The following is a 14441-nucleotide window of genomic DNA, read 5'->3' on the forward strand; positions in this document are numbered from 1 at the left end:
TCTGCCTTGCCAGCCCGCTCAGAGATGTGTATAAGAGACAGTATATATTATCTGAGTATTTAATCAAAAAATTGCACAAAGTTAATAATTTTATTAATAATGTTTATTAAGTGCGTGTGCTTCAGAAATGCCATGTATAAATATGCACAACTATTTTTACTGTTCAGTTTTATTTGCTTATGAAAATTTGTTTTTATTATTAGGTCAATATAATAAAAAGACACTTTTATAATTAATACATACATATATGTGTATATATATATATATATATATCACTTTATTAATATTTGCTTTATTTAGTAGGTGACATGCCTAGCACTCGTGATATCGAACGAGCTGAACGTAATGGAAGATTCCGTTCACGAAGAAGAGGTAGTGCGAGCAGTGACGTGAATCGACACAGCTTTGATGGTACCGACAAGCGACACAGAAGACATGGCAAAAGCAAGAATTCTGGAAAAAAGAAGAAGAAACGTTCGCGTGACAAATCACTAGAGACAATTCCAACTGTAGCTTCGTCCGTTGTGAAACCACTGGTCGAGTATTCCGACGTGAGTAGTGAAGATCTCTCCGAGCCTGAAGCAGGAGAGATACAATCGGAAGACAGTCGCGCCAACAGTTACACAGACGGGGAAGTACCTGAATCGTTTCTTCAAAGACGATATTATGGCGGTAGCCCAGTTCGCGCTCTCGGAGCATCGCCCATCAGCTTGTCTCCGTCACCGTCGGTTCAGCATCGACACTCCAGTAGACAGTACTCTTTGTCGAACGAGCAACAACAACCTACGACGATGCACGGCACGTCGCCGGAGTACGAAGAAGAATCGAGACGATATGCTCGACGAAAGGAAAAGAAGCATAAACGTGAGAAGAAGAAGAAAAGAAGTTTGAGTCCGTCGTCGAATTCGGGGAAAAAGAAGAAGAGAAAATCCAAGAGGCATTCTCACAGCATAAGTCCGCATCATACTGTTGGGGGGGAGGAAATCGTTCAGAGCCCAAATCGTGAGAAACAACCGTCGATTGTCGTCTCCGCTAATTGGTCAGAATCACCACCATTACCATTGAAGGACAACATGTCGCCCATCTCACCCGCTACGCCGCGCGAACAGAGATGTCCTAGTGACGACGTGGAACTGGAGATGTCGAGGCAGACATCTCGTAACGTGACACCACCATCTCTTTCATCAACGCGGCAGATAGAATCGCCGCACACACCTCTAATGCCTCCATGCGCCACGACGCCGGAGACTTTGAATAAAGCCGCCGGACCTGTCGCTGTGCCAAAGCACAGCAGTCCTGATCGGCAGAAACGTAGTCCCAGTGTCCACGTGATGCGCCGTACCAGCGTTAGTCCTGGACCCGTTGGTATAAACCGCAGGAGGCCACACAGCCCGAGTCCGCCGTCAAGACGAAGGGATCACAGTCCACCGTCGCGAAGAAGAGACTTTAGTCCTACTCCGGTGCTCCATAGACTTAGGCACAGCCCGAGCCCGGCCACCGTCAGACGACGAGAGTTTAGCCCGAGTCCCAGTAGTAGTAGTCACAGGCGACGAACGGATAGCGGAATTATTTCTCCTAAACGTAGAAGACGAGACGAGTCCGATCGACGTAGCCACCGGCTTCATGACAAGGACAGAAGGGACAAGCGGAAATCGAGATCAACTAGGAGTCCCACTGGAAGCAGGTAAACAAAAATTATTTTTTTCTATTCACATCGAAACGCGAGATGTAATAGTTTAATTGATTTCTTCGATTTTAGATTACATTTACCTTTGTCACGATCGCGATCACGCAGTCCAGGAAGAAACTGGCGAAAGCTATCCCGTTCGAGATCACGTTCGCGTCCCAGAAGAAGTCGAACCCCAAAGAGATCGCGCTCGCCTAGCAAATCCCGCAAGACCTCGAGGAAACTCAAATCAAAGAGCCCGCGACCCAGAATACCTTCTCCTTCTCCTCACAGATCCCGGGCTAGAAGCCCGTCAAGCATTACCGCTCGAAATCTTCGAGTACAAGCGAAAATCAGCGAGACTAGTCTGTTTGCGGAACTTGTCAAGGATCGTAATATGAGGGAGTTGGCGTTCAAGAAGTTGCAGGCCGCAAAGGAAAAAGTCGGGAACCAAGATGAGGTGCAAATCATAGAGAGTACCGATGAGAAGGACGGTGATGGCGGTAACGCGTCCTCCGAGAATAAAGCTTCCACTGACAATAAGGACAGATCGCATATAAATCACAAGGAGCAACTTGCAAAGGCTGGCGATAGCGTAGTCGACGTTACCGATATTCCTGTTCCAACGAGTGACGACGGTGTTATAACGTGCAAAACGCCACCATTGCCACCAACTGGTGTACCGTTACCTATTAATCCAATATCTGCTGCGACGAATCCGCTTGCGTCTCACGCAGGTGTGCATACCTCGCCCAACCCACCCTCGATGATGTCCAACAGCAGCTGTCCGATCGTCGTGTCACACAGCCCGAATTTCCCGGCTCCCGCCCCTGGAGTGCAGCAACCACCGCCGCCGCCACCGCCGCCGCCACCACTGCCGCAATCTACTGAATCTGCATCTACAGTCTTGACGTCACAAGTGCCCGTTCCTATGCCCATGTCGGTGCCGCCAATCCCGCCGACACCGATTCTACCCAACATGTCTGTCCCACCGCCACCCATTCCACCTATTCCCGTTCCAGCGCCCAACACAATCATGTCCAAGTTTAATCCACCCAATAATCTTGTACCACTTAAATCTGTGGACCCTCCCAAGCCTCCCATAGTAACGTTCACGACCAAAAGCTTAAAGAGATTACCGATGCCACCTGGCATTAATCAGAATGATTTGGAAAGCATAGATTCCCCACCGAGCCGTTCCCCGAGTCCTCTCAGCAAGACACAGTTAAAGTTCCCAGCGTCGACAAAGCCACTGCAAAAAAAGGGTATCAAGGATCTGCCAATGCCGCCGGGTGAGTTTTATTTTCGGGTCAGAGCTTTATATTCATAATATCGTTATTGCTTAATGACGACATTAATTTTGCTACTTCAACTGTAGTCGTACCTGGATCGGAAGACTTGAGCGGCGAGGATGATCCAAATGCAACACCGCCGCGTTTGAAGGTCGAACGAGTGGCACCAAAGCCAAAATTGAAAAGACCGAAAATACTGAAACGCAGAGGATCGCGAAACTGCCATGCTCCTATGTCGGCTTCCGGCGGCAAGGATTGGGGTGAACGATGCGTTGACGTATTCGAGTTTATTGCGCAGATCGGAGAGGGCACATATGGACAAGTGTATAAGGCACGAGATAAACGATCCGGTGTAATGGTAGCTTTGAAAAAAGTTCGACTTGAAAACGAAAAAGAAGGCTTTCCTATCACAGCAGTCAGAGAAATAAAGATCCTGCGACAACTCAATCATAAAAATATCGTTAATCTTAGAGAAATTGTCACTGACAAGCAAGACGCACTGGATTTCCGGAAGGTACCTTTTTAATTAAAACTATATGTAATCTAACAGCGGCATTCTGTATTACATTATATTTGTCAGTGTTTTTTTTTATATTTTTATTTTTTTTTATTAACAAGAATTATGTAGAGAATTATGTAGTTTGACATAGTTGCATGTTGATGTGTTGAGATATTGTGTTATAAAAAAATGGTTACATACAAAAAGAAAGAGAGCAAACTTTCTATTATTAAATTACATTACATATATGTGTAGAATCAATATGCTTTCATTTAATTATCTCTTGCGGCGATGTTTCTCGCGCAGTGAGATTTAAGATATCAACAAATATATCACTACTGGAGTAACTTTATGGAATAATAACTTTACTAGTTTACAATCTTTACAGAATGTATTATAATTGTCATCTTTTATGTTTTAGGATAAAGGTTCCTTTTATCTAGTTTTTGAATACATGGATCATGATTTGATGGGTCTGCTGGAATCTGGCATGGTGGATTTCAACGAAATGAATAACGCCAGTATCATGAAGCAATTATTGGATGGCTTAAATTATTGTCACAGCAAAAATTTTCTTCATCGCGATATCAAATGCTCAAATATCTTGATGAATAACAAGTACATATGTGTACATAATTATTGAATAATTTGTTTCTTGCAATTATTCAGTATCATATAATGTGCAATTTTAATTAGGGGTGAAGTCAAATTGGCCGATTTCGGATTAGCACGACTTTATAATGCGGAGGATAGACAGAGACCATATACCAATAAGGTAATCACTCTGTGGTACAGACCCCCTGAACTTCTGTTAGGAGAGGAGCGTTATGGGCCTGCGATCGATGTCTGGAGTTGCGGATGTATTTTGGGAGAATTATTTTCCAAAAAACCTTTATTTCAGGTAGTAGCTGTTTTTAAGTTGAAAAAAAGACTAATATTTGTTATTAATGACAAAGATGCTTTTTTTATCAGGCCAATATAGACATGATGCAATTAGAGATGATTTCGAGGGTTTGTGGGACGCCCACTCCTGCTGTTTGGCCTTCTGTGATAAAATTACCACATTGGCATACACTTAAGCCAAAAAAACAGCATAGAAGACGTCTAAGGGAGGATTTCGCATTTATGCCAGGAGCAGCTTTGGATCTCCTGGATAAAATGTTAGAATTGGATCCCGAGAAGCGGATAACGGCAGCTGATGCGCTTAAAAGTGCTTGGTTGAAAAACGTTCAGCCCGAACAGTATGTTATCTTTCTGCATTTTTCTTGCGTCGACTTTTCGTGCGTACCGGAATCGTATGTTTTTTTTTGTTTTTTTTTTTTGTTCAAATCTTATTTATAAAATGCATTGCACTTTTACGATATGTCAGGATGCCAGCGCCACAGCTTCCGACTTGGCAAGATTGTCATGAACTCTGGAGTAAAAAGCGAAAACGCTTATTACGGGAACAGCAAGAGAGCGCTGCAGCAAAGTTGCCTCCTCTACTTCCCTTTCCGAATAAAGGAGGTCCCAACAAGGATGATCTGTCAGATGTCGGGGGGTGAGTAAAGCCGTAAAGAAATTTAATTTACGAGCTGCTGAGACTCGAGACGTACGTCTCAATGCCAATCAAGAGAACTAATTTGCTTATACACGTAGAAGGCTGTGTACGACAGTTGTGCTTGGCATTTATTTTCTTTAGCAAAATGCATTATTCAAGTAACGAATTTCTTGAAAGTGAGAAGTAACAGTGAAAAAAAAGATGTGTAGTGGTATTTCTCTGTGCTCCTTCTCGTTTGCATGCCGACCTTTCTTCCTTCCAACCTAATGAATCAACGAGTTAATTTTAGTTTCGTTCACAGTCGTTCGAACACGACGATGGCAATAGCGCAGAACAATGGAAAATAGAAGCACGAAACATCCTTCTCTGTTCGTGGCTTCGCTCTACAGAAATTGTTTACTCTTAAACGATTGATTTAATAAAAAAAAATATATTTAATAGAAATATATTAAATATATTTATATGAAATATATTTAAATATATGTATTTTTCAGGGCATACACAACAATGTTATGGCGATAATATTTTACATAATGAAATATGTTATATTACTTAACTCTTTGGCTGCACCACGTGAACATTTTTTATTAATTAGAAACAAATAGAAAAGTACAATACAGCTCAATTTTATTATTTTCATATTAATTGATTTAATATAAAAAACAAATAAATAATAGAATAAATAGTTTTTTCTATATAAATAATTTCTTTATTACAAAGTTTTTCATTTCAATTATATGATATTTAAATTATGTGTAAAATATATACAACATTTGCAGCTAAAGGGTTAACTATTGTTTCACTGTCCATATCGAACCATTTATAAGGATTAGAATGAAATAATAATTATAACTATATTATTATAATCCTTCTATATGAATGCCTAATCGCTATACTTATAACGTACAAACTACTATCTGCAAAAAAAAGGTATACGTCCTATTAATCACTGTGATTCAGTCTACCATTTGTTAAGGACGATTGTAAAAATTAAATCATCGGTTTATTCAGTTTCTATTTAGAAACTGAAAATATGTGTACGTATCTCGTACTCAATAATATATGAAAAGGAAATGTACATGTATACATAATGCATGCACTCACCAATATGTCAAAATGAAGAATATTTGTGTATAATTTTTGTCCATGATTTGATTTAGATTCTTTTATAGAAATTGATTTATAAAATATCTATATAAATATATGTTTGTATTTATATTCAAACATATAAGTGAAAAAGTTATAGTTGAAAGAAGTAACGATTGTAAATAAATATAGAGATCACGTCAACGTGATTTTTCGTAAAAAGACTTCAGTTCAGACCTGTAGGTAAAGCGTAAAACGACAACCTGTACAAATAAATGATGTCTGAGCTCTGGAGGCTCTATTATAATAATGTAAATATATAGGTAAGATACATCAGGTACAAAGGATATGCTGCATCGAAAGACCGAAGAGGCGAATATGAGAAGATCAAGACTAAAAAATCCATGAAGTTATTAACCTTGATTTTGTTAATTTTATTTATAATTAATCTGATTTGTTCAAACATTCACATTTTCGACGTACATGTATACTTTTATCATCTTCTAGCCACTGTATTATTAGTGATTTTTACTAGATAATTATGAGTTTCTCATAATATATGAATGGCGAATTTTTGCGTATTTATTTCGTATTTACACTATTTGTTTTTTTTTTGCATGTGCGTTACTTCAATTGACATTATACGTAGTAAAATTTAGCCTCCAGATATTTCTTAATGTAATATCTCATTACAATGTAAAATAATATTCGAATGCTGCAATATACTTAAGCATACGCAGAGACATTTATTTGAAATGTCTTTATGAGCAGTGATGAATGAATCTTTAAAAAACTATCAAAACATTTTATTATTTAAATATTTTAGATTTTCTAATATCTTTTTTATTTTTATGCTTACATTATATACAGATACTAGTATCTCTTCAAAAAAGTCAAAAAGCAGCACTCGACAATTATCGTTGAAATTTACCAGCGTTCACTGATTCATATATGTAAAATAATCATAAAATATATGTTACTGTTTCTACTTATTCCACAAATATTTTGACATATATAACTTTTTTTCGTTATTTATTTTTAGAAATAAAGGCAGGTAAATCGAATGTTTCATTTCTTTAATATACATAAATATTTGAATCATGTTTTGGTAGTAAACCGAGTACAATAGTATAAATATGAGAATGGCATAGAATAAATATTAAAATGTTTATTATATTTAATAGTAGTAATAAATTAAATCTTCCAATAAATTTTAAAAAATTAAATGGATTGTATAATTTATATGTATTTGTGATATACTATTAAACATATGCATATATATTGCACATTCTCATATATATATATATATATATATATATATATATATATATATATGCATTTTTTTGCATAAAAATAAAAATTACTCTCGAATTTCTTTATATCAAACAGTAAAATTGTCTCGTATATACATACACACACTAAGCATTTATGTATCTCTTTCTTTCTCCCTCCCTTCCCTCTCCCTCCCTTCTCTTCCCCCGCTGTACACACACACACACACACACACACACGTAATGATATTACAAATATTAAAAATAAATTAACGTAAATTTTTCCTCGTGTTTTTCAAAGAAAAAGATATAGAAAAGTGAGAGATATAGAAAAATGAGAGTTGAAAAAAATATGTGAAAAACAATAAAGAGTTATGGTCTTCATGTTTACAATGTCTTCAATAATCAACGTCAGTAGATTACAATATAACGAGACAATTTTCATATTGTAAATTTATATTCTAAGAATAGATCATGTATTTCAAAAATTAAGGATATTTGATTTTTTATATTACAAAATATTTTGTACAAATAATGTACAATGTAAGGAATACAGATAAAGATAAATAATATTCGTATATATAGTATATACATTTATAAATAATATGTAAAATACTTTGGAAAATATAATGTTTCAAGGCATGTCGCATGTCGTTACATACAACTTTTATTCAAGCATCTATAATAAGTGAAATTTGATTGACAAATTATAAAAAATATATTTTTTTCTACGATTTATTTGATGCATTAATAATACGTAATTAATAAAATTATGCTTATGATACGAAAATATGTCTTGAATATTAATTGGTACATTAGTCGAGCTATAATGTTCAATATTGATAAAATTCTCATTTTTTTCATTTAAATACTAATTTAAATCATTTTTCAAAAATTTGTTTAACTCTGTTTATATGAATATGTTTAAAATAAAAAAATATATTTAAATATAAAAATATTTTTATTTATCTTTTATTATTTGTATATAATTATCAATTGTGAACATTATACAAGATAATGCCTTATAATTATGTAGTAAAATTTTATGTAAGAATTCAAAGTATAATAATTTATATAAATTTATGTAATTTAAATATATATACATATATTTAAATTACATAAATTTATATAAATATATATGTAAAATTTCTTATACATGTATATTATACATGTATATAGAAAAGTATATATTTAAGTCGTTTATATATATATAATTATTATTTCATAGACATGACGTTAGTATGATTATATCATAATTTATATTGTGGAATATGTAGAAATACGTAGAAATGACATACATGTAACTTCGGATAAAAAATTATAGAAAAATTGGCCTAATGTCTAATAGGAAAAAAATTATGTTTCAGGAGATAATATAATTGTGGCTGAATATTAGATGGACAATTTTTGTAGCACTTGTAAGAATATATAATAGGTAATGAAAGCTTCAAATCTTAATACGTGTTTGCGTCCGGAGTGTCCAATTTTATTAACTCATATTTTACCAAGTATGTGAATCATATAACCACCCATTCGCTTGAGCTTTGCTAACCAAGTGATAATCGAAGTATATAGTGATAATAACCGCTCTACAATATTGTTTTATATAAGATCTATGTATATACAGCGGTGCATTAACTCACAATGAAGAGAAAATACTTTGCTATTCTTCCTTGTTTTACAAAATTGTTACATAAATAGGCAGTAAATAAAATTTTGCAATTGTCTTTTCCAATACATATATATACATATATATATATATATATATATATATGTGTGTGTGTGTGTGTGCATGTTTATATCATATATGTAATTTTAGTGTATGTGTAATTGGCCTTTAAGTATGTTTGTATGGCTTGCTAGTTGCATGATCTCCCATTATTTTTTTTATATATTACAAGGTTATTAAATATAACGCAACAATATCTTATTAATGATGAAAAATTAATTGATTAGTTGATAAATTTTTTTGTTGTTAAAGTTATATACATTTTATGATTGAAAATTAAAAAATATTGTAATAAATTTTTCATCACTCAATTATAAATCGTATTATTGATATAAGTTGCAAGTGAATTAATATTATTCATTCACTGTGTATATTCGTTTATCTTTAGGTCGTATACTTAGTGTATCTTCATGCATGATCTGTAACTCTTGTTACAGGTCCTCTAAACGACTAAAGATGGAAGCAGGCTATAATTCACATCCGAGCAGACTTGGCGCGGAAGTTCATTACGGTGAAGATAATCTGTTTAATCAGAGCGGACCGTACATAGTGTCTACGCCATCATACTATTTTAATACTTCGCCGCCCATTAAATCACAGTCGAATCTAAAGGGAGATAATCAACCATTGGAAATGTGTACCGAGGATAATCTTGCCCGAAGACTGATGATTCTCACGAACGCCTTGAATCAGGGAAAACCAATTCGAGTCGACGATCTTCTCTCGTTGCGCTCAGACCAGAATGAGGTAATTATGTAAAAGATTCTTCAGATAATTTTCCATTATGTAACGATACGTAATGATAATTTCACAACAATTATGACTTTTTGCTTCATTTACACATTAACTGAAATATTTAATTTTTATATTTGTATTTGTATTAAAAAAATTTGTTTCCAGAACATATAATAAAATTTCTCCTAGTTCTTAACATCTATATAATATTTACAGTGTGATTCCAAGGTGGGTCAATTGTTGGCTGATCTACGCGCGGAGCTTCGTCTCGTCGCAAACGCTCGACCAGGTGGACAGCTGGATCCTCATCTTCCTATATTGAACCCACCTCTTTTAGGTATTGCACTTCTTTTTCTGGCCCTTGCATTATATATCTTTATATTGCTATTGACGTATAACTTTTCTTGCAGATACAAATGCGCCGCATATGTCAGGTAATTTCGACGCACACGCGGTGTATGCCGGCGATGATGCCGTGAGCTCTCACGGGCGATGGTCTCAGCTGGCTACTGCTGGTGTTCGGAACGCTCTGTTGGCGCTCATATCGTATCATGGTCTGGATAACACCTATCCTGCTACTTCTGCGTCCGCTATCGGTCGATTACCGTCAAGTAAACCGCTCGGGCAGCCCAACTTGGCGCAGAATCTTTTCCTGCCCTCGACTTCCTCGCAACAATCCACTTTTAGTTCTTAATGATTTTACAAAGTCATGCGGAACGTGACACCGTGTATGTGTATGTGTGTGAGTGTGAAATTAGAAAAAATTTATAAATCGCTATTTTTCAAATTATGATAGTGAGAGAGAGAGCGCGTGTGCGTATATATATATGTATGTATGTATGTGTGTGTGTGTGTGTGTGAGAGAGAGAGAAAAAAAGATGGTACAATCATATCATCGATTTGTTTATAGTGTCCATTATCATCACTCCATTAGTTCTAAGTGCACGTTTAGTGTATAATTGTATAATATGCGATCAGATACTTAATTAGAATACAACTTCTCTCTCAATGACAATGCTATTATAATTATCTCATAATACACCAAATTACTACTAATGGATATATATGATTATTTCCAAGTTATTTTTCGATCAGTCATACGTACGCTAAAAAGAATTATCTATTTCTTTCCTGCATCATTACGAAAGTCTGTGATACACATGTGTATATACATATATATTATACATATATACATATATATACATTACATATTACGAGTGTAGGAAGCTGAATCTAAAAAAAGGAGCTCAAACTCCGATGCTTGTTTCCATTTTGATGAAAAAAAAAGAAAGATTTTTGTCCACGATACTTGATGCGAGTTCTTTAAAAAGGATTTGCGTTTTATTTTTAATCTCACAATAAAATTTCATTTTCAAGAGAAAAGCAATGCTATGAGGGAACGTTGATCAAGTTGTGTAACAACAGTAACACTAAAATGTGAATATTTATTTATCGTTTAAGATTTTTTATATAAGATACTAGTGCTTATTTATTACGAACGTATTTACAGTGCAAAATGTATATATATATATATGCTAAGAATATATAATAAAGATGTCGACAGAAAAATCTTTCAAGGCATTAAATCGAAACACGTCTATGTATTTATACGCTTCAGCATATGCAAAATATATGTGTACAAATACAAAGCTATAATATGAACACTTTTATGGCTGCTGGACATACTTTTACTTTTTTTTCTGTAAAATTTGAAAATTATCCGAGATTGTACTTTTCCAAGGGTGTCCACGACAGACGGTCCTGAGCCTGTTCTTATATGTATATATGTATGTACACACATACGTATGACGTATGCTATTGCCGAATCGGCACTGCCGGATGTTAAACTGTTATGGCGGAGTGTGTCGAAACGTTGACAGACGATCATATGCACATGTAGATAAATGTTTAAGTTTATATAGCCGACTAGTGAAGATAAATTGTGAAGATAGATCGTATATTTACGCACTTACGATTATTTAAGCAGAACATTTAACAGAAGAAGCAGAAAAGCTGTGTTGCTCCGAAACGATCCGCCAAGTGTACTCCAAAAATCATGTCAATAATTTTACAGTTTAACTGTTTGACGCACAATGAAACTGCGAGAAAAGCAATGGAGAGCTACGCTGGAATTTTGCAAAAAGCATTTGAACATTATCAAAGTAAGTATATATAGATATATATATATATAATTATTCTGGATTAGCTGTATATGTTCATACCTAATTTCTTTTTCTATTAATTAAATATTACAAGAATGCTAAAAAATATTTGTAAAATAATTATAATATTTAATTTTTACGTCGTTCTATACGAATTACTGTACGTTTGATATAGAATTTAACAAATTTGAAGTTAAATCTTTAAATATACTTCAGAAAACTTTTATATAGAAACTTCTGCCCTCTAGAAATAATTGTAGATACTAAGCATAAAAAGCGCGAAGAGATATTTGATTTATGCTGCTATCTGTAGTCAATTATTTGAATTAACGTGCGTTCTGTTGAGATGGTTTTATATTAGTTGCATCGCACCATTGTAAACGTTGCGATCTAGTTGTAAATGTTGTAATCCAATCAGCGTTGAGCTATCTTAACGAATAAGAGAACTTGGACCGATTTTCTAATATTATCGTGGACAGACACAAGGCTTTATAAATGCTGCTATTAAATATTCGAGTGACTGTCCACAAATGCTTCGAAGCATTTTTTGATTGGTCAATTACATGCTTTGAAGCGAAGCGTCATGTGGACCACACTTAATCCGTTGATAAAATTTACTAGCTAGATAAAGCATTGGAAAGTGCGCCAATTTAAACATGTATAAAAATTGATATCATTTTTTTTGTTTTACAGATTTATGGGAAGATTATACAAAATTGCAGGAAAAATGTGGACAATATAATAAGTGAGTTTACAAATATTTATTTATTTATATAATTTAGATCATAAGACTTATTTAACTAACATAGCTTTTGACACATAAATTTTAATATTTTGCCATATACGATAAATGTGAATGAGATGGATTGTTACACTTTGTAGAAAAACAAAAACTGAAGCAACATCTGAACAATTGAATAACGTGCAAGAAAGTAGTAATATCTCATTATTGGAGTTAGATACATTAAATACAAGTTCTATTCATTTTAATTTCGATACGGCGACGGGAACTAGTCCGTTAGATGCAAATGAATTTTCGCACCAAGATAATCGGCCAGAAAGTCCAGTATTCTCTAAAACATTTCTAAGGACTGGTGGCAATCCTGCAAAGAAATTCGTGCAGCGTTCATCTGAAACAATATACAATAACTCAACCTCAGAATCCTCAGATATAAAGATGCATAATAGCATCGGAAAAGTTTCTTCAAAGAATAACCACAAATTAGAAATTAGTACAACACACCATGTAGAAACCACAATTTTGCCAGATGGAAAAAGATTGAAGCAATCTCGACTTGCATTTTTTCCAAGAGTCAAGAGTAAGGAAATGAAAACATTGCCCATATGTGTAGATAAACATAATAAGCCAGCTAGTATATTACATAGTGTAGAACAAAATTTTATTGAAAAAATTTCTGTAGCGAATGCTGTTGCAAATACAACTATTACTGAAGAAAGTTGTCTTTCTACAAACAACATTAATGAAATTTCTGAAGATGTGATAGAAATCAGTCCTACACAGAGAAATGTTACGTCTAAAGTCAAACGATGTTTAAAATTCAAGAGGAAAATTCCTAAAAAATATACGATACAAATTTCTCCAAGTAAAAATAAATGTTCTGATAATATTCCTGATCCTAGTGCTGTTCCAGGAGTAGTAGATATAGATTTTGGATTATGTCCTTCGCCTCAACATACTTCTGTACAAATGAAAGATGCAGATAAATTCTTGACGAATACTGCAGTTAGTACATTAAAAAATAAAGTTAACATAGATTATCTTTCACCAGTAAAAATGCATAACGAGACCAATATTCAAATTAACACATCTATTGAAACTCGAAAAAAAGATCAGTTATTAATAAAAAATGAAGTACAAAATCTGGAAAATACAAATAACTTTTCCTGCGAAGATGAAACCTTTTATTTACCTTCAGCTGAAAATGAAAATGACATAGACAATTTATATTTGGATGATACGGAAAACAAGCCACCTGAAAAAAAGATATTATTGGATAAGTTTAATGTGTAAATATTACTTAATAATTGTGATAATGTAAGTTATTTTTACATATCTAAAAAATATTTATATTTATATATATATTTATAGATTAGGAAAAAGAAAGGCAGATGTTTTAGAGCAGTTTAACATGCAATGTAAAACTGATAGAGCAAAGTTAAATGGCTTGGATTGTTGGGAATGCAGAAAAGTAATATGCAATATATTAATAACACTGTATAGTTACATATAATAAAATATATACAAAAAATAATATTTTTTTATAGAAAAAAGAATTCATGTTATTTCATTTTTAGTATTATCAGAATTTGTCACTGTCAAAGGAAGAATTACAAAAACGGATGAATCAATGTTCACGGCATCGATACAAGTATGAGAGGCCAAATACTCCAGAAGGTATATCATCACTTTTTATATTTTACACACACACACACACACACA

General features: G+C 34.1%; 2 protein-coding genes across 10 annotated transcripts in view; both read left to right on the forward strand.

Annotated features, from left to right (window-relative positions):
- The window catches only part of LOC105449838 (cyclin-dependent kinase 12), a 12048-nt gene extending 1428 nt beyond the window's left edge, over positions 1–10620 (forward strand). For 3 of the 9 annotated variants that reach the window (XM_011689236.1, XM_011689254.1, XM_011689263.1), the window contains exons 2-11: positions 301–1684; positions 1760–2958; positions 3045–3472; positions 3879–4075; positions 4154–4358; positions 4430–4698; positions 4827–4997; positions 9521–9830; positions 10035–10155; positions 10229–10620. In XM_011689236.1, the coding sequence (XP_011687538.1) occupies positions 309–1684; positions 1760–2958; positions 3045–3472; positions 3879–4075; positions 4154–4358; positions 4430–4698; positions 4827–4997; positions 9521–9830; positions 10035–10155; positions 10229–10512 (4560 nt within the window). In that variant the 5' untranslated portion in view covers positions 301–308 and the 3' untranslated portion in view covers positions 10513–10620. The other 6 variants (XM_011689246.1, XM_011689281.1, XM_011689273.1 and 3 more) reach the window with 4 other exon arrangements.
- A 1007-nt stretch (positions 10621–11627) lies between these two features.
- LOC105450496 (DNA endonuclease RBBP8-like) overlaps positions 11628–14441 on the forward strand; it is a 3542-nt gene continuing 728 nt past the window's right edge. The window contains exons 1-6 of the mRNA XM_011690349.1: positions 11628–11980; positions 12674–12725; positions 12863–13299; positions 13402–14008; positions 14091–14190; positions 14297–14396. Of these exons, the coding sequence (XP_011688651.1) occupies positions 11875–11980; positions 12674–12725; positions 12863–13299; positions 13402–14008; positions 14091–14190; positions 14297–14396 (1402 nt within the window). The 5' untranslated portion in view covers positions 11628–11874. The remainder of the gene's footprint in view (positions 11981–12673; positions 12726–12862; positions 13300–13401; positions 14009–14090; positions 14191–14296; positions 14397–14441) is intronic.

Source organism: Wasmannia auropunctata, unplaced genomic scaffold, assembly GCF_000956235.1.
Source record: "Wasmannia auropunctata unplaced genomic scaffold, wasmannia.A_1.0 LD336111.1, whole genome shotgun sequence".
Classification (NCBI taxonomy): domain Eukaryota; kingdom Metazoa; phylum Arthropoda; class Insecta; order Hymenoptera; family Formicidae; genus Wasmannia; species Wasmannia auropunctata.